We start from the raw sequence: 19,668 nt of genomic DNA, 5'->3' as shown, positions 1-19,668 counted from the left end.
GAGGGGCAAACAAAGGCTAGAGGGAGCCTGGAGCGTGAGGGACAGGGCAGTTCCCCACCCTCCTCCTAGCCTGGGGCCTCGGAGGGAAAAAGGGGAGCATACACGCAGGGGCACAGGAGCAAGCCCCCCAACACCCCGTCTGCCTGACTCAGAACCCCGCTGTCCTGCCTGGTGTGCAGCCCGCTTGAGGTTGGAAGTCCTTGTACCTGCCCCCCACCCCTCTAGGGGCCTCCCCACACTGTCCACTCTAGTTCCGGCGGCCCTGGTGACAGAAATAGCCCGACTGAGACAGGCTGAGGCCTCTGCTCCCACCAGACATGCTGAGCCTCGGAGCTCAGGGGAGCAGACCCAGGTTGGGGGCCGCAGGGGCTGGTGTCCAGTGTGAGCTTCAAGCTGGCCACGGCGACGGGTGAGTTCCAGCAACTCTCCTCCCCTGCATGGCAAGGCCTCAGCTTCCCCTTCTGTGAGGGGGGTCAGAGCTCAGCTTGCCCGAGGTGGAGGGTGGCCGCCGTCCAGATGCACCGTCGGAGGCCAGAGCGGGGAGCGTGGCACTCGTGTGGCCTGACGCGCCTTCTGCTAACAGAGGGAAAATACATGCACGCGCAGCAGAGTTGTCCAAAATGCTGGCTAGGAGACTTGGGAAACCGCCCCTCAAGGGAGCAGACCGTGGGGTGTGTTTATGGGGGTGGTTTTTAGTTTAGATTTTCCTATACATTTTAAATTTGTTACAATAAGCATGAGCTGCAAAATAAATTCCAAATTTGTCATACAAACTTCTCCAGATGGAATTGCTGGGTGTGTGAAGGGCCCGTGGGGGGTGGGGGGGCTTCCCTTCACAGTATTGGTCCCAAATACTGCTTCTCACCCCTCCCACCCTGGGGGGGCAGCCTCGCGTGCAGGCCACACTGCCTGTGGTGGGGTGGGGGGGCGCCCGCCCCCTGGCCCAGAGAGCAGGCAAGTCCAGGCTTCAAGCAGAAGCCCCAGAACAGGTGAGTGCCGTGTCACTGCTTCCCCGAGAGCCCCGAAGAGTCGGCCTCAGAGGCAGAAAGTAGAGTGGGGGGTCCCCCGGGCTGGGCAGGAGCTAGTGTTTCACGGGGACAGAGCTTCGTTTCAGGGAGATGAGCAAGGCTGGAGGTGGACGGTGGTGGTGGGTGGACAGGACACCCCGCATGGTCAGCACGGCTCGTCTGCGGTTCCGCGCATTCCACTGCCGTTCAAGATAAATAAGTCACCCACAGCAGAGAGAGGAGCAGGCGGGGTGGTGAGGGGTGGCGGGGAGAGCTGTGGTCTTGGTGGGCACCGGACCCTGTGCCAGGCCTCCTAGAGGGCCTCGGTGCCTGTCCAGTGGGTCCTGAAGTCCAAGGGGTTTGTTTCCTGGGAACCACTTTGGGGAGCTTGGGCTTTAGAGAGATAACAAGGAGTCGCTCTAGAACAAATTAGGTGCGATGTGGCCCTTGGGGCCCTGGAGAAACCAGGTTCCTCGTTTTTTTCTGAGGGAAGGGGTGTGACCAGGTGGGAGAAGCGCTGGTCCCTAGGGGGCCCCTGGTGCTGGGAGCAGGAAGCCCACGGGGAGACCGGGGCAGAGGTCAGGCTTCTGGGATGCCCAGGTCATCCTGCCCATGTCTGGGGACCGCTGGAGGCAGGAGTGTGTTTTGGGGGGCATCAAGCACACATGGTGGGTGTAAGATCTGAAGTCCGAGCTGGCCCCTGTTGCGGGGCATGAGTTCCTGAGGCCTTGATATACCCACCCCTCATGCTCTGAGCTGCTCCCTGTGGAGAGAGAGGCGAGCAGCCCTCACCACTGCCAGCCTGGTGCAGAGACAGGGCCAGGCAGGGCCCACAGCACGGCGAGGCCAGACTGGGTCCTAAGGAGCTGCCAGCTGGGCTTGGGGGCTGTGGATGCCGGGGATGCAGCAGCCTTAGTTGCTGGCAGGGAAGTCCCCAGATCAAGGCCGGAGGGTCGGGCCAGGGCCTGAGAGCCTCAAGCATCAGGCTGAGGCCCACCAGGCCGAGCCTGGGGAAGGCAGGTGTGGAGTCCACGGAGCCGGGCCCAGACACCTTACCCCAGCACTCCTGAGGCCGGACACCTAGGAGGTGATGGGTAAATATTTGTTGACCCTGGGGGCTCTCTCTCCGAGTTCCTGACCCATAAAATGGGCAGGCTGCCTGGAGGGGGACACCACGTGAGGGACAAAGCACGTAGGAGGTAGTCAGCGCTGACCTTCCATCCCCACGGCAACACAGTGGTTGACTGGACGTGGATGTGATTGTCTGAAAGCCAGGGGGCTGCCAGCTGTTTGGTGGAAGCAGCTGGAGTCCCAGTTCTGAGCTGATCTTGGCCAGGGAGGGACCTGGGACCCTACGTGGCCAAAGGGGTATACTGGGGTCATCTGCCCTGCGGGAGCACTGCTGTGGGGGCCTGTGGCAGTGGCTCAGTAGGGATGGAACCAGAGCAGGAGTCGGTGGCCAGGGGCACAGCGGGGGCCCTCACTGCAGCCCCCAGAGGTGCATCCATGCCACCGCTGCTTCCCAGGGCCCGTCCACCTCTCTCCTCGCCTGGGCACCCTCAAGCTGCCTCCTTTGGCCCTTCTGCTTCTCTGTCCCTTGAGCCCCTCTGTCCCTGCCTCTGGGGTCTCTGGTCTCGCCTTCCTTTTGTGTCTCTGCCTGCTCTCCCATCTCCGGGCCCAGCCCCGCCCCGCCCACAGCAGTCCCCTCCACCCACTCTGGTGCCCTTATCTGGGTCCAGCCCCTGCACAATTGCTGGGAGCCCATCCCCATGACAACAGGGCAGATGGCGGCTGCGATTAGCCACTCTCCCTCCCGCCACAGCTCAATCCGTCTTTGAAATTAAATCAGCTGTGATAACATCGACTGGCCAAAGGGAGGGAAGGCTGGTGAGGCTGCTGGGCCCCACCCACCCCGCCCCAGGCAGGGGTGCAGGGGGAGAGCATGGGGATGGCTGGCCCGGCTCCCCCTGAGGTAGTGTGACCTTGACGGGTCTCTAACCCTCGGAGCCTTAGTTTCCCCATCTGTAAAATGGGAGCAAATAGCCAGGCTTCTCTTGGCGTCGGTGCTAGTCTCCAGGGAGAGTGTGCAGGCACAGTGCTAGCGGGGGGGCTCCATGGAGCTGAGAACATTACACCCACCCTTTCCCCAGATACCGGAACCCTGGGCAACCCCCCCCCACCACCACCCTGAGGCGCTGCTGCCCGGCCGGACCCTAGCTCCTCCCAGCAGAGAGGGGCAGACCCACTAAGGAGCCTGCAGCGCCCAAGGAGAGACCCTCTCGGACACCATTCTGTCCCGCCAGTGACAGGGAGAACACGGCCCCTCCAGGCTCTGGGTCCCTGCGGGCTGCCAGGGGCCTGGCAGGTGAGGGGATCCAGGAGGGTGTGTGGAGGAGGGAACCTTCTCCGTGAGGAGGTCCCCCTGAGCTCAGTGGAGGTAGGCATCCAGGTAACCCGGCCAGAAGACCTGAGGCTGGAGCAGGTGGGGAGGGGTTGTCGCACAGAGTGAGGGGGAGGTTGGGGGCGGTGAGCCAAGACCTGAAGGGGGGCAGAGGAGAGGGCCATGTGGAGATCTGGAAGGATTGTTCCAGGCAGAGGGCACGGTGGATGCAAAGGTCCTGAGGCTGGTGTGAGGGTGGGTGGGTGGGGCGGCCAGTCTAGTGGGGCTGGAGCAAAGAGAGCAACAGGAAAGCCAGGGTGGTCGTGGGGGTCTTTGGGGCCACTCTGCAGATTTTGGCTTTTACTCTGAAGTGTCTCTTAGGTTTTCACCAGATTCTTCTAACTGCAGGGATGAGCACAGTATGAAGGCGGGGAAGGGAGGAGGCAGGAAGCCTGGGAAGAGGCAGGCACAACGTCCAGGAGAGCACAAGGGAACGAGGGACCCCCCCACACACATACTCAGGAGCCCCCTTGTGTCCGGATCCATGCTGGAGCTAGACCAGCAAAACACAACTCAACACAGCCCCCAGCCCCAGGGCCCTCCTGCGGGGGCACAGTGCTGGGCCTGACCAGCGGGTCCAAGCAGCATGTGCATGCTGGGGGGCTCGGCAGGAGGCCCCAGGCTCCCTCGAGGCTTCAGTCCCAGCACCTGACACACATACCAGAGCCTAGTGAAGTTCCCTCGACCAGAACATCCGGAACTGGGGGCTCAGGAGGCCCCCCCCAAGGTGGTGGCACCAAGCAGGGCCTCCAAAATGCACTTAACAGACCTAGAGGACATGGGAAGGGTGGCCTGGATTGGGGGGACAGCACATGCAAGACGTGGACCCTGAAAGAGTCTGCAGCAGGCAGGACCTGTGTCCAGGAAGAACATACCCTGGGAAGGCACAGGGGCCTCCGATGCCAGTTTGGGGAGCTGGGTTTCTCTTGGGTGTGCTCCCAAGTTCACTTCAACCCGTCCGGGCTTCAGTTTCTCCATCCGAAAGATGGGGCTACAGGTGAGACAGGATTCAAAGATGGAGCTAGGCCATGTGGCCGCCTTAGCGAGTACATTACCTGCCAGCACCTGGCGTTCGGTAGCAGTGGGAGGAGTTGGGGAGAAGGGGTGCTGTGAAAGGAAAGGAGCCCACACAGTGAGCCCCAACCCTGGGGTTCTTGGGGTGTTCAGGTGCCTTGCAAGCACCCAGATTTCTGCCGTGCACCCAGCCTGTGGCCGGGTGGCTGCCAGGGCTGCTGGGCCGTAATTGGATTTGCCCAGCAGCTGTCGGAGCTAAGCAGGCCCACTTGACGCAGCCGCGGTTGGCCGTAATTGGTGAAATTAGCAGGTCTGTGGGGGCAGAGGTCAGGTGGTTAATGCTATAGTGGGGGCTTTGATGAAGTTAGTCCCCTTGCAGGACTGGGAGCTGGGGTTCGGCCTTCTGTGCCTCACCGGGCTCTCCTGCCCCTTGGGTAACGTGGTTAGGGGCTCCAGCTGCTGGCCTGTCCCAGGGGTTCCTGCACTCGAGGTATGGCCGAGCAGCCAGGTTGCCTACTGTGTCCTCTTGGCCGGGGTAGTTGCACTCCCAAGGGGCTTTGCAACCCCTAGAGATCTTGGGGTGGCACTCCTTGGCTTCCTGCAAGAGCCCTTCAATGGGCTGTCCTCGGGGAACAGCACCCAGACTTGCAGCCATCCCCCACAGGTGCTGCTCATTCCAGGTCTGATCTGGAAATGGGGGTGACATCCTCCCTGGGTCTGTTTTTGATCAGGCCCTACCCTTTCTCCCTCCCCTGCCCCAAGGTTCAAGGCCTCCCAGTGTCTTCTCCCCTATGAGCTCCAGAAGTTGTCCTCAGGGTGTTTTTTGGTCCTTTCCTGGAGCAGTCTGCTCCTACCTGACTTCAGCGCACACCTGCCACTGGGCTGCAGCCTGAGATACATGAAGAGCCAAATATGGGCCTCCCCAGTGGTGCAGCAGGTTGAGCACAGTGCGGGTTCAATTCCTGGCTGGCCAGGGAGATACCCACATGGCGCGGCAGACCTCTCCTCTTTCGCGGGCTGCTCCCTTCAGCAGTGGTTTCGGTCCATCAACCTGTTCTGCTCCCTGCTGTGTCCCTGGTGAATCCTCTCACCCTTCCGCGCCTCTGGCCTGTACCCCAGTTCTTGTATAAATAAATAAATCTTAAAAAAAAAAAAAAAAGAGCAAAATCTGACCTGGTCCCAGGCAGTCACAGTCCCTTTCCTGGCCACACCCACACCCCCCTCTACTCAGCCTGAGAGCCAGAGTCCCTGCCTTGAACCCTCAAACCTGCAGTCCCTTCTCTGGCTCCACTGCAGCCCCGAGGAGCCAGGAATTGCCAGCATACCAGTCCTTCATGCGCACACACACACACACATACATACACACACGTACACACATGCACACCTTACTTTGTCGCTATTATTATTATTTTAAAGTCAATACCCTGGGTGAAATTCTGGTTTTGCCACTTACCAGCTATGGGAACCTTTCCTCTCCGTGCCTCAGTTTCCTCCCGTGTAACAAGGCTCAACCACCCCTGTCTGGAGAGTCGTGGCACTAATTGGAACAGTGTATTCACCTCACTGACCTCCTCCTGGTCCTTAAGCAAAGCCTGCTCCTGCCTCAAGGTCCTCTCACTTGCTGTGCCTTCTGCCCAGGGTCCTTCCCCCAGGTAGCCACATGCTCTGTGGTCTCCTTTGCATCCCAGTTTCTGAAAAAGGCCTTCTGGGACCATCAGCCTGAAAGTCTCCTCCCCGCAGCCTGACCCTCCCCATCAGCGTGCCTGCCAGCATGCCCTCCCTAGCGCCACGACCCACAACTCTGCACCCAAGCGGAGCATCAGCTCCTTGAGGGCAGGCGTCTGGCCCACTCCCGACCCTCAGGACCAGAACTCTGCCTGGCTCTCAACAGTGCTCAGCCTACATTCTTGAATTCATTGAGTGAAAAGTGCCCGACACATCTGGCACCTTGAGATTATTCCAAAATAAAAATATACTTTTTAAAAGGCTGACACTCAGTTGGCCAGAGGTTATCAGAACCCCGCTCCCCTTCTTCAGCACCGGACTCCTCCATCATGGGGAGCCTGCCTTGCTCTGGCTGAGGGGGAGGCTGGTTCCTTAGGACACCCTCCTCGTCCCTCTGGTGGGTCCAGGCCTGACCTCTGGGCCTCAGACCCACACGCACGCCTGGCCTGAACTAGCCCTGCAGACACCTGGGGAGAGGGGCGGCTCCACAAGGCTGTCTTTCTTCAGACTGAGCCTCCTCCCTCAGAGGATGGTGCCTCCAACCTCCCGCCAACCCCAGCCACCTCCCTCAGAGCTCCTGCCGTGCGAATGCCCCTCTTCCAGGGCAGGGCCGGGACTGAGCACCAAGCGGGAGCAGGAGACCTGAAGAGAAGAACAATCCCTTCCTAAGGGCCTCCCATGAGAGGGAGGCCTGAGGTCTTTATGCTTTAGAGCAGAGGGCGCCACCAAAGGTTTAAGCAAGGCAGGGAGCGAGATGCGACTCCGGCTTTGGCAGGGCGGCCACGTGAAGCACTTCGGGGCAGGATGAGAGCTGGAGCTGGAGGCCCCGGGGAGAGGACTTGGCCTGCGCTGGGGCGGATGGGCGTGGAGGCAGGGGCTTGAATATACACTCACGGTCTTTATTGACCCGGATGCACAACCAGGAGAGATGGTGAGCCACTGCAGAGCCAGCCCTGTGCTCCCGGCGCCGACAGCTGACTGCAGGGCACAGCGCCCACAGGCCCACTGCCCCGCGCTCCTCTGCACGTCCACTCGGGCCCCGGCCAGCCCCAAGCACGTCCACCAAGGCGACCGCCACCAGCAGCCCCCACAAAGCTGCGTGAGCGGTTTCCATGAACTCACTTGGCACATTTATTAACCATCAGCAGCGTCTGAGGCCTGCGAGGCGAGCGTGCAGCCGGCCGGCGGGCAGGGGCCTGGGGGGCGGGCGGGGGCCTGGGGGGCGGGCGGGCGCCTACTTGCTGTCCACCCGCTTGAGCTGCTCTTTGCCGTTGATGGTCACGGACTTGAGCTGCCCGTCCTCCTCCACCTCCACGCGCTCCTGCCCGTTCTCCGTGATGTGCTTCGTGGTGACCTTGTGCCCGTTGACGATCTCGGTGGACGACATCACCGACTTGAAGCCCGAGCTGCCGGAGCCGGGGCCCCCGAAGGAGGTGGAGGAGAAGGTGGTCCGGCTGGCGGCGCCCCCGCGGCTCAGGGTGTCGAAGGAGGAGAAGGCTTCCATGAAGGCCGGGAACTCGCCGAAGCCGGAGGAGAAGGCGCTCCTCAGGCCGTGGCCCCGGCCCACACGGTCGCTGCCGAAGGGGCTGTCCCAGAAGTCAAAGGAGAAGGGGTCGAGGCCACCGAAAAACTCGCGGAAGATGTCCTCGGGGTTCCGGAAGGTGTAGCCGGTGTCGAAGGGGCTGTTGTAGGGGTGGCTGGCCCCGCCGCCGGCCCGCCAGCCGTCGCGGCCTGCCCGGTCGTACAGGGAGCGCTTCTTGGAGTCAGACAGGACCTCGTAGGCCTCGGAAACCTGCTTGAACTTCTTCTCCGCCTCCTCCTTGCTGTCGGGGTTCTTGTCTGGGTGCCAGCGCAAGGCCAGCTTGCGGTAGGCCTTCTTGATGTCCTCTGGGGAGGCGCTGGACTGCACGCCCAGCACTTCGTAGTAGTTAGCCATGCCGGGGGAGGGGGGTACAGTGGGGCGAGACGGTGGCGTGGGCACCGGGCCCGGCGGGGGATGGACGCGGAGGAGGCAGCAGCTGGTGCCGGCCCCTCAGCAGCAGGACCTTGCTGGAATTTGCTGGCTCCGGGCACGACTCTGCCCGGCAAGTTTACCTTTTCATAGTCCCTCCCCGGTCTCAGGGACAGGCGGGCACCTTCCACCAGGGGGTGGGGGGAGGGGAAGGACACTGTCACCGTGGGCCAGGCCTGGCAGGCCCCCCTCCAGAGCTGCGGCCTGGCTCTTTGTGACATCAGCCCCTGGGTGGGGCGGGGCCCCTGGAAGAAGGCCTGCTGCCATAGTGGCTGGGAATCCAGAGCATGGGCTCTGGCCGAGCCCCTGGGTGCTGGGGAGCAGAGGCTGGATTAGCCATGGGTTCTGCACTAGGTGGGCAGTGAAGGTCAACAATAGTGGTCCAGGAGGGAGAGACGGCTTGAGGGATGTGTCCACCGAGCCCAGTGACTGGGATACTGGTATGGAGTGAGGAGTGTGAGGTGGAGGGACCAGGCAGAGTGGGGGTAGGGACAGAAGTTCCTATGCCACCAGATCCTCAGAGGTGAGCCCCACAGAAGTTGGATGATTTCTCAGTGTGTAGGACAGTGCCTGGCATATGGCGGCCATCAGAATCATTTGTTGAATGAATGAGACTCAGAGACATGCAGCTCCATGTTCAAGGTCACACAGCAAGTCAGTGAGAGGGAGGGGCGTGCGAACCCGGGGCTGCTTGGGGCTGTCACGGACAGCAAGTTAAAAAGAAGCATTCCACCCAGTTCTGGTGAGAAGATGGGAATTGAACCTAAGTAGAGTGACTACTAGGTTGAGCAGCAGCCCACAAAAGACACATCCTTGTCCCAGAATCCCTGAAACCGTTCATTGTGACCTTATCTGGAAAAAATCGTCTTTGAAGATGTAATTAAACGAAGGCTCTTGGGATGAGACCACCCTGGATTATCTGGGTGGGCTCCAAGTCCCCAGCCAGTGTCCTCGCGAGAGACAGACAGGTAACCGAGAGATGGAGGCAGAAATGGAGGGGTGCAGGACAGTCCCAGGGCTAGAAGGCTCGAGCAAGCCTCCAGAGGGAGTGCAGCCCTGCCCAGCCCTGGGTTTGGGCACTGAGCCTCCAGAACCCGGAGAGAATAAATGGCTGTTGCTTTAAGCCACCCACACTGTGACTGGTTCTCGGCAGCCCTAGGAACCGATAAGGCAGGCTCCTGGGCGGCTGTGCTCCTGCACCTCTTGTCTGGTGGTGGGTCCTATTTGCGCACAGTCATCACAAGGCCTGAAGTCTCCTGCCGCCACCGCATGGCTCTCCCGCTCACCTGCCAGCGGGCCCACTCAGCAGGCGCTCAGCCAGGATCGCGAAGCGAAGTCCTAAGGAAAGCAGCCTTCCCCGACCTCCGTCTCCCTCCCTCCCCTGGTTCTAGTCTCATCCCTAGCTGTTATCCCTCCTCCTGCCTCTTTCCTTCCACTCTCCCTGCTGCGAAGCTGCGGCACCGGCGGGCAGCAGCGTGTTCTACACAATCCCAAATGCCGGTTGGGATGAACGCAGCGTCTGGAGACCCTTCGCCAGCCAGCCCTGGAGTGCCGCCCCCCCAAGGCTGCTGAGCCCACCACTGGCCTCTGCGCCCTCCCCGCCCACCCTCGGAACCGCACACCTGACCCGTGGCACCAGGGAGAGGAAGCGCAGGGCCACGGGACTTCCCTGGGCGCAGCCACAGACGCCAACCTGCCCGAGCTCTTGTGACTGTTTCTGTGGCCGTGGTTAGAACCTGTTCTTGACAGGCTGGGCTGGGGCAAGCTGCCCGCCCTGCCCAGTTCCCCGTGGCCTCGGTGGCCTGCACAGTGGTGATCGGGGCACGGTACTGTGTATTCTGGGCGGCAGTGGTGGAGCTGACAATGCTGACATGCTCCTGGTGACACCGGTGGTGACGGTCGTGGTGCTGTGGTGGAAGGAACACAGGGAGGTGTTAAAGATGGCGACTGGGCATACCGGTGAGACCAGGGTGATGGGGTGGTGATGGTGGTGGCAGAGAAGTGCTGGGTGCTGGAGATGCTGCTCACGCAGCTCTTGGTGTGAGTGGCGGTGGAGACAGTGCTCCTGGCGGTGGAGACGGTGGTCCTGGTGGTGGAGAGGGTGGTCCTGGCGGTGGATACGGTGGTCCTGGCGGTGGAGATGGTGGTCCCGGCGGTGGAGACGGTGGTCCTGGCAGTGGTGAGGGTGGCGCTGCGGTGATAAAGGCGGCAAGGGAGAAGGTCTGCCTGCTGCTCAGCTTTCCTACAGCCACAGCCCTGCGTCCCAGCACCTGAAGATACTCACTTCTTGCCCACTTTGCTCGTCAGCACCCATGAGCTCCAACGCACACGTCTTCCCTTCTGGAGCCCAGGCTAAAAGCAGTTCTGGCCTGGAACATGCCCTTCTCGTGCCACCAGCAGGTGAGAGCTGGTGGCACTCGGGATGCTTCTTGACTTTGGGGATGGGATGCGCGTCACTCCTGCTCACATCACGTGGTCAACGCCAGTCCAGGGGTGGGGAACGAGGCTACTTCACGATGGTTCTGCAAGTCTCAAAGCAATAGCTGGGGAGGCACAGTCCTAGTAGGGAGGAGGTTGCCGACCACACTTCCACATGCTTCCGGGAAGAGGTGACAGATGCGGTGGTACTGCTGGTGATGGGGGCCGAGGGGTGGTACCAGCGCCACCAGAGGCAGTGATGGGGAGGCGGCGTACTATTAACGGAGGTGTCAGGGATGGAGGGATGACACGGGGGGCAGCGACAGGCACTAACGGTGATGATGATATTGGAGGTGCGGGGTTCTAGATTTTCTGTTGCTAGCTCAGCATTGCCACCACACTTCTATGGCCTCTTCTGCGTCCCAGACAACTCCAGAAGATGTTCCAGAATTCCTTTACCCCTGCGCTTCCAGACTAGAGGCTGCCAGTGAAAGAGGTTTGGAAAGTGGAAAGAGAAAGAGGCAGTTGTAGGCAAATGAAAAGGTTTGCAGCAGCTTCTGGGATATCCAGGGGGAGTTTCCAGAGTATCTGGGGTTTCCAGAGGCATCAGGCATGGTGTCGAGATCCACTCACTCTGTGACCTTCGTGACGACTTGCTTCCCTGAACTTACCCCGGCTCGCGGTTGAGCCGAGGTAGCAAATGTCCTCGCGCCTTCGCAGTCAGGAGCCGTGCCCGTGATCCTGGGGACGGTGGCTCCACGGTGGCAGTCGTGGTAGAGGTGGGCGTGATGATGATGTGCTGACGCGGGTGGTGATGGCGTGACGTCAGAGGAGGTATTGGGGGTGAGGGTGGTGGTGGGAGAGGTCAAGGGGCAGTGAGTCCGACTGAGGCAGACAAAGCAGCGGTGGTGACAGAGTTGATGATGAGGCAGAGGTGGGGGCGGTGGTTGAGCCGGACATGGCGGTGGCGATCTCAGCCGTGGCGAGGCTGCCGTGGAGCGGGGATGGGAAAGTCGTGGCAGCAGAGATTCTGGTGGAGGTGGTGGGGTGAAGACAAGACTAGGTGCGGGACTGTCGAGCTCAGGGAGCAGAGCAGCCAGCAGGACCTGAGTGGAGGCCCACCCTTTGGAGGAAGGTCCCAGCTCCTCACTGTGCCCAGATGAAGGGCCCCCCAAGTTTGTCAGGGTGTGTGGGGCAAGCTCCCATAACGGGAGGTAGTAATGTGGAGTTTGGTGGCAGCATGCAGAAGCCATTTCCCTTCTGCAAAGGGTTCAGACCAGTGTCTCTGGGCCTAAAGCAGAGACTGGTGGGGCCGCGGGGACCCCTGGGATCCACCCACGGGACCTGCATGGAGGGACAGGGATGAGCACATCCAGCAGTAGCTCAGGCCTCCGCACTTTGGACTGTCACTGACTGTGAAGTCACTTTCTCTCTCTGCGTCTCTGGCCTCATTTGCAGTGGGGTCGAAACTCCTCCTTCTCGGGGCTTCCTCTCTCTGGGATGCCAGCCTCACCTCCCTGCTCCAAGGCCCCTTATTGCTGGTCCCGCCCTAAAGCCGAGCCCCTGAGCTATGCCCTGCAAAGAGAACAAGGACCTTGGGTAACTGGATGGTCCCAGGCAAAGCCTGACCCGGTGCACAGGAAGGCCCAGAGAGGGCAGGGCACACCCAAGGTCACACAGCAGTCCCAGGAACCCTCCCCAGGGTGAGCTGATGGAGGCCGATTAGGCAGCCAATTGGTATTCTGGGCAGCCAGAGGCCCCTCTCTGTCTCTGTAATTAATGGAGTGGCTTTTTAAAAGGATTCTAATCACCCCCGATCCTATCTGCTTATCACTAGCGTTCCTAATTAGATGATCCTGGCAGTCACCCGGCTAATTCCCTCCAGCCCCATGCAGCCCTGCCCAGGGGACAGCCCACCCCACCCCCACAGTCCACCCCATCCCAGCCAGATGGGCAGTTTGGGCCTCCTCTTCCCTCAGGGCCCCTGGTTCTCTAACTGCATTACCCTCAGGATGGATGGGTGACAGCGATGGATGGATGGGCCACTGGATGGACCGTGACAGGTGAGTGAAGTGACCGAGTGATGGGCAGTTATAAGGGTGGATAGATGGGTGGACCCGACAGCTGAGAGATTAGGAGCTCACCCTGTCAAGTCAAAAAGCTCTGCCATTTGTAAGCTGTATGTTCTTGGGGAAGTGACTTAACCTCTCTGTGCCTCAGTTTCCTCATCTCATCTGGAAAATGGGGCTAATGATAGTCTCTTCCTCATAGGGTTGCTGTGAGGACAGCTTGAAACACAGGGAGAGCTGTGTGTAGTGCTTGCCAGCAAGGATGGTGAGGATGGGTATACAGGCAGATGTATGAAAGGACAGATGGACAGGCCCAAGGAAGGATGAGTAGGAAAGAAGATGGACATACAAGTGGATGGGCCAATGGGAGCTTATCAGGGGGTGAGCTGCTAGCCAGAAGGAAAGAACTGTAAGTGCTTGGTGCCACGGGAAATGGGGGGCAGCCTCTCTTTTCCAGAGGTGACAGGACAATCTCAGCTCAAGTTCCAGCACAGCCCTGGCTCAGACTGCTTTCTCTTCCCAGGACCAGCTAGATGGATGCCTCTTGCCCCCAGGGTCCTCAGGATCCTCACCTTTGATCCCCACCCCGGTGGGAACTGTTCTTAATGGCAGCCTGTGTGAGCTCCAGAGACTCAGATCTAGCCTTGTGGGGCTTTGCTGCCTGAGCAAAAGCATCATTTGTGGGATCCTTCAAGGTCCAAGGTAAACCGGCCTGTCAGGTCAGCACTAACCCCTCCCTGTCCACATTGCTCTAGTCCTCAGCCCACTCCTGCCTGGGGAAGCCCTGACATGGCTCTGATCCAACAGCTGAATCTGACCTTCCAGGCAGATTCAACCACCGCAGCCTCTCCACACATCCATGGACCTTCACAGCTCCTGGAGTATAGGACTGCCCGGGTCTTCTGGAAAAGCTATAGAAGAAGCCTGAAATGTCTTCTGGTGTCAAGACCTATGTGTGTGGACACATAGTCACACCAGAAGACATCCATTCATCCACCCACCACCTCATCCATCCATCCACCTCCATCTACCCATCCACCCATGCATGGATCCACCCACATCCCACTCATCTCTCTCTCCATCTGTCCTCTCACCCATGCAGGTGCTCATCCATCCATCCATCCATCCATCCATCCATCCATCCATCCATCCAATCACCTGCCCACCTATCCACCCTCAAATCCATCCACCCTCTTACCCATTCATGCATGCATGCATGCATCCATCCATCATCCATCCATCCATCCATCCACCCATCATCCATCCATCCATCCATCATCCATCCATCCATCCAATTATCTACCCCACATGTTCCTTGATTTCTCGTGCTGTGTCCCAGGTGCTACAGGCACATATGCCACTGAACACTCTAGACAGAGACTTTCCTCCTGGACCAGACATCTAGTGGGGGAGATACAAGAAAGTGATTATAAATGGATGTTTAATACAATGTCAGGTAGTGACAGGTACCACAAGGAAAAGCGAGCCAGAAAGAGGGCTTAGAGAGGACAGGGCTCCTCTCCAGTCAGGGCAGTCAGCATGCCCACAGCTCCACACACACGCTCAATGCCCATGTCCCCATGTGCGCATGCCTGTACACACATGAACACACACGTGCATGCATGCCCACACATGGGGCCTGAGGGCCTGCTGTCTTTGGTCCTGGCCTCCCAATGACCCACGCCCACACCTGCCCCCCTGGAACCTAGCACACAACTGGCTTTCACTGGGTCAGCTAGAGAAGGGTCTACGTGACTCTAAGCAATTGATGTAATTCAGATCTGCAAATCCTTCCTGTGCCTGTCTGGATAAGGACTAGAAATGGGGCTGAATTTAGCTGTGTCATCCCCCCTGTGCCCCCCTACCACCTACACACCCCACCCCTGGCCATAGGAGCGGAGCAGAGACACATAAACAAGAGAATGCAGCTGCCACAAGCGTCGAGGGAGAGGCGACACTGTGTGGGGCACCTGGGAAGACTGGACAGGACTTGAAGAGGCCGTCCCAGGGCGTGGGGGGGCGTGACCTTCAGGCCCCACCTCACACATACAGAGGGCCTTGGGCTTGGACACAGGATCCGAAGGATGTCCCTCACCCTGTCACAGTTAAGTAACATCTAAGGCAGGAAGATGCTCATCGTGTGACTGTAAACAGGTGTCCCAATTTCAGCCCACCTTGTCCTTGGTGCATTCATCTCTAAGCCAGTGTTCTCAACAGGGACAATCCCTCCTCCCCAGGGGACACTTGGCAATAACTTGACAATTTTAAATTGTCATGACCGGAGAGGCTGCTACAGCATCTCGTAGGGCGAGACCAGGGGTGATGCTAAACTTCCTACGATGCACAGGACAATCCTCTACCTCATAGAACAATCTGGGCCCTAATGTTACCAGTGCTGGGATGAGAACCCAGTTTGGAACCTTGGAATCATCATCTGATGAGCACAATTATAGTGCATTATATTTTGTGGCCACAGGCATCTGTTTCTTCAGTCTCAACACCTAAAAATGACAGGTGGTGTATTTGCTATTTCTTAAAGCAGGAGCCTCAAAACTTGGGTGTGGCTCCAATGAGAAAAGTGGCAATCACAAAACTTCAGTGCCTGGGCCTGAGGAGGTGGTGGTGGGTGAAGATGACCAGGGGGTACATATTCTAGAAAGGTCTCTCCACAATAATGAGATTCAGTTTCATACCCAACAAACTGGTAAAAATATAAAAATCTGACACTATCAAGTGTTGGGGAGGACAGGAAACAACTGGAATTCCCATCCCCTGCCTATGGGATATTAATTAGAGCAAACATTTTGGAAAATTCTTTGGCCTTCTAGATATGAAGATGTCAAGTCTCTTGATTCACTAATTCCACTTCTAGGTTTAAGTCCCCAGAAATGTCCCCATATGTAGCCATAGGAACAAAAACACCGTTGCTGCCCTGTTGGTGAGTAGAAAACAGGAGAATGTGCAGATGCATTATGTGATGTTTATACATGGTGCCTGGACTCCTGACCCACAGGGACCAGGAGGCAGCGAATGTGTGGTTTTAAGCTGCTGAGTGTGTGGGGACTTGTTACACAGCATCAGAAACTACATTGGGGGTGGGGGACATGGTGTTTTTTCTATTAGTAGCTAGAGTTTGAATATCTGAAATAATTCATAATTTCGATGAAAAGGTTAAGTTCCTTATGGCAGAAGATAGGGGTCGTGGGGCACCAGGGGAGACTGGAAACCAGAAGAGATAGGGCTGGGTGGGGGACTGAGGTCAGAGCGGGGGTGGTGGCATGATCTGTGTATGTGCAAATTCTGAGGAAAGGGACAGGCCCATCCAGCATCCCCTCGAAGTCTGGTAAACCTGCATCACAGCCCCTGCCCCCCACATCAGCACAGCCAAGCCTGGTGGGGAGGAGCAGGGAGAAGGAACAAGGGCAGCATTTTCCCAGGGTCCCCTCGGGAGCCCTGCAGTGTGCGCTGGGGGGAGGGGGTTATGCTGTGGGAGGGACAGATGGGGCAGTGGAAGGAAGCAGCTGGGCAGGGTGCACCATGTCCCCTCTCCAGGGAGGCAACCCCCCCAAATCCAGCCTGCATACCAGTGGGAAAAATCCTGTTCTGCCCCCTCCCAGGGAGTGAGATCCCCCCAACTTTCCCTTATAGACCCTCAGTTTCCCCGGCTATACAGGAAGGATGATCTGTGGGTACCCTGCTGGCTTGGGGGCAGGAATGGGGAAATACTAAACATACCTACCAAATAGCCAGGGGCATCCTGTTGGCACTCCCAGGGGCCCCAGCAGCCTTAAGTCCTATGGAGGAAGGAGGAGCAGAAAGGGCAGGCAGTTTGCCCAGGAACCCAAAACCTCTGGCCTTGTAGGAGTCCTGAAGACTGGGGGCTCAGTCTGAAGCCCAGTGAAGTGCATCAGAGGGCAGGTCTCCTTGCTGGGTGGTCTCTCCTAGGACTGAGGACCCTGCCTCTTATCATCCTTACAACACGATGCCTTTCTATCATCCTTACAACAACCCTGCAAGATGCAGTCTTATCTTCCTGGTGAGGGGTGAAGATTCAGAGAGGTTAAGCCACTTGCTCGAGGCTGCACAGCAAGAGAGAAGCAGGCCTTGTCCTGGGAGACACTGGTTAGGGAGACCCTTAGGGGCTCAGGAGCAAGAATTCAGGGAAGGCTTCCCGTGGGATGTTAGATTGGGAGATTTCAAGAGTGAAGAGTTCTCCAGGCAGGCCTGAGTGAGAAAACATCCCAGGGGGAGAGATCAGATAGGTAGAAGGCAAAAAAAAAGAAAAAAAAAAAAAAAGCAACAGGTTTTTGTTAACGACTATTTTTTAAATTACCGAAGTGTCCAATGGTCATAACACTCTAAAGTAATAACAAGTTTTTTTTAAAGATTTATTTTATTTATTTATGCATACAAGAGCTGGGGTGCAGGCCAGCTGTACGGGGGTGGGGGTGGTGAGAGGAGTCACCAGAGACAGAGTGGGGAGCAGAACAGGTGGATCTATGGAAATACATTGCTGAGGGGAGCAGTGGGCGAGACAGGAGAGGCCTGCTGCGTGTGGGTCAGCTTCCAGGCTGGGGATCCATTCGTAGTGCTGTGGCTTAACCCCTTGTGCCACCAGGGAGGTCCAAAAACACAAGTTTTTAAAGTGACAGGTCCCCTCCTCTCCTGAACCCCTGGCATCACCCTTCCTAGAACTAACAGCTGTTACACTCTACGTATGTCACTTCCCAGATGCTTTTTTATGTCTGGACACAAATCATTTTAAAATAAAAAGAGTCAGGCCTCCCTGGTGGCGCAAGGGGTTAAGACGCAACTTATGAAGCTGTCCGCAGTCTCTGCAGCATGAGTTCGATACCTGGCCAGGGAGTTACCCACATGGCACAGCAGACCTCCCCTGACTCACCCGCTGCTCCCCTCAGCAGTGTACTTCGGTCAATCTGCCTGTTCTGTTCCCCACTCCGTCTCTGGTGAATCTTCTCACCCCCCACACCTCTGGCCTGTACCCCAGCTCTTGTATGCGTAAATCTTTTTTTAAAAATAAACAAAATAAAAAGAGTCATGCTTAGATATTATTCTGAAGTTTCCTTCCCCCCCAAAAAAAAAAACCTGCATTTTGCTTTTTGTCACCTAGTGTGAATGCACAAAGGAGGGGCTGCTGGACCAGACCCCCGAGGCACTTGGCCCAACGACGACGTCTCACCTCCACGACCGACCGGCGCTATCACAGCTCATCTGCCAGCCTGTTCCACTTGTGCCAAATGAGAGGCAAAAAGGGGTCCTTTCTTGTTCGATTTGCAAGCACTGGATCATTGCAGAGGTTGAGCACCTGTTGGAATGTTTAACAGATGTTTATTTACGTTACTACTGGGAAGGACCTATCATATAGCCTTTGATTTTCTTCCTCTCTTCTTTTTATTTATTTTTTTTTGGTGGGGAGTGTATTTTTATCTCTTGCATTTTTGTATTTTGAGTTTCACAAATGATCTCCCACTGTGTAATGATTAAAGTTATTACACCTCATGGTGGGTGGACCATTTGGAAAATGGGAGAAGACACGAAGAATCATCTGTCATGTGGCGGTGGCGCTCGATGACAGCGAAAACCCCTTCCCCTTGGGTGCTGTGGTCGCTGCTGGCATCATATTCTACGCTTTCACCCTGAGGCTTGGCCCTAAGGACATAACCTTCAGGAGGCACGTCACACACTTGCTAGTGGGTGTCCTCAAGCGCCCCCCACCGTGATTTTAATATTGTGGCCAATACACATCACACAAAATTGGCCATATTTCCCGTTTTACGCGTGAATAGCTCAGGCATGAAGAACATTCACACGGCGCCACCAGCACCCTCTATGCTCAAAACGCTTGCATCTTCCCAAACTGAAACTATACCTAGGAAGCATAGCTCCCCACCCAGCCCTGCACCCCCCGTTTCTACTTCCCGTCTCCACACACCGACTTCTCTAGATTCTTCATAGAAGCAGAATCCGAAAGCATCTGGTCTTTTGCCTCCGTGGTGGGCGGATTTCACTCGGCGTGACGTCCTCGAGGTGCACCCATGTTGTAGGCCATGTCACAGTCTCCTTCCTTTTCGGTTTTTCCCCAGGGAAGCCCTAATTCCTATCATGCACGCATGCCAGCCTAGCTCTCCAGGCCGCTTGGCAATGGATGTACCTCATCTTTCCATTGCGTACCTCACAGTTCTAAACAGTTACTTCATCTCTCAAGTAGATATCCAGTTCCCACATGCGGCAGGCTGCGGCTGGCTGACTCTGGGTTAGAGTGCTCATTTTTATTGGTCTATACATATTTAGCTATTTACCTTATTTTTAAGGTAAATAGTCAAGATTATTTTTTATTAATTTTTTAAATTTTTTTACATCATTGTTCATTTTTAAATAATGTTTGCTCCCCCCACCCCCTCAGGTGGAGTCCCCATAGAGTTTCCTTCCCCAGGGCACCTGTGCACCATCACCTCAGTCCCCTGTGCTCCTCCCTCCCTCCCTCTGACCCCTCTCCCTCCTCCGCCCCTGCAGGATGTTGCTGATTTATAATTGTCCACTTTTGCTTTGTTGTGCTTTGTACTGTTATTATTTTTTTACACCGATGTCTTATTGGGTTCCCCTATATTCCTGCTATAAATGAAATTATCTGATATTTTTCTTTTTCCTTCTGGCTTATTTCACTGAGCACAATTCCTTCTAGCTCCATCCACGTTGCTGTGAATGGCATGAGTTTATCTTTTTTGATTGCTGAATAATATTCCATTGTGTATGTACCACATCTTCTTGATCCAGTCATCTGTTTTTGGGCATTTGGGTTGTTTCCAGGTTTTGCCTATTGTAAATAGTGCTGCAATAAACAGAGGGGGACAGGCGGTCTTTTGAATCAATGTTCTTGTGTCCTTTGGGTAGATCCCTAGGAGTGGAATTGCCGGGTCATACGGTAGCTCTATTTTTAATAGCAAGATTATTTTTTTAGATTTC

At 56.9% G+C, this 19,668-nt stretch overlaps 1 protein-coding gene and 1 long non-coding RNA gene across 4 annotated transcripts; one reads left to right on the top strand and one right to left on the bottom strand.

The window, feature by feature from the left end:
• Nucleotides 1-7,389: 7,389 nt before the first annotated feature.
• On the bottom strand, nucleotides 7,390-8,396 carry DNAJB8 (DnaJ heat shock protein family (Hsp40) member B8). Its single transcript, XM_037519799.2, has one exon. The coding sequence runs from the start codon at nucleotides 8,120-8,122 to the stop codon at nucleotides 7,421-7,423; it is 702 nt and encodes a 233-aa protein (XP_037375696.1). The 5' UTR covers nucleotides 8,123-8,396; the 3' UTR covers nucleotides 7,390-7,420.
• A 52-nt stretch (nucleotides 8,397-8,448) lies between these two features.
• LOC119256224 (uncharacterized) lies at nucleotides 8,449-18,227 on the top strand. 3 transcript variants are annotated; one of them, XR_005127670.2, is made up of 3 exons: nucleotides 8,449-8,720; nucleotides 12,595-12,678; nucleotides 17,816-18,227. It is a non-coding gene; the product is annotated as an uncharacterized LOC119256224 (long non-coding RNA). The 3 variants fall into 3 exon arrangements; XR_005127669.2 differs by lacking the exon at nucleotides 17,816-18,227 and adding an exon at nucleotides 13,208-13,263; XR_005127668.2 differs by lacking the exon at nucleotides 17,816-18,227 and adding an exon at nucleotides 12,887-13,088.
• The last annotated feature ends 1,441 nt before the right edge of the window (nucleotides 18,228-19,668 follow it).

This window comes from Talpa occidentalis, unplaced genomic scaffold, assembly GCF_014898055.3.
Source record: "Talpa occidentalis isolate TD23 unplaced genomic scaffold, MPIMG_talOcc4v2.1 talOcc4.10, whole genome shotgun sequence".
NCBI lineage: Eukaryota > Metazoa > Chordata > Mammalia > Eulipotyphla > Talpidae > Talpa > Talpa occidentalis.
The sequence above is the reverse complement of the archived record's forward strand: the minus strand, read 5'-3'. Positions and strand labels throughout refer to the sequence as shown.

Coding starts and splice junctions, on each gene's coding strand:
- DNAJB8 (XM_037519799.2), bottom strand. CDS start 8,122: ATGGCTAACTACTACGAAGTGCTGGGCGTGCAGTCCAGCGCCTCCCCA.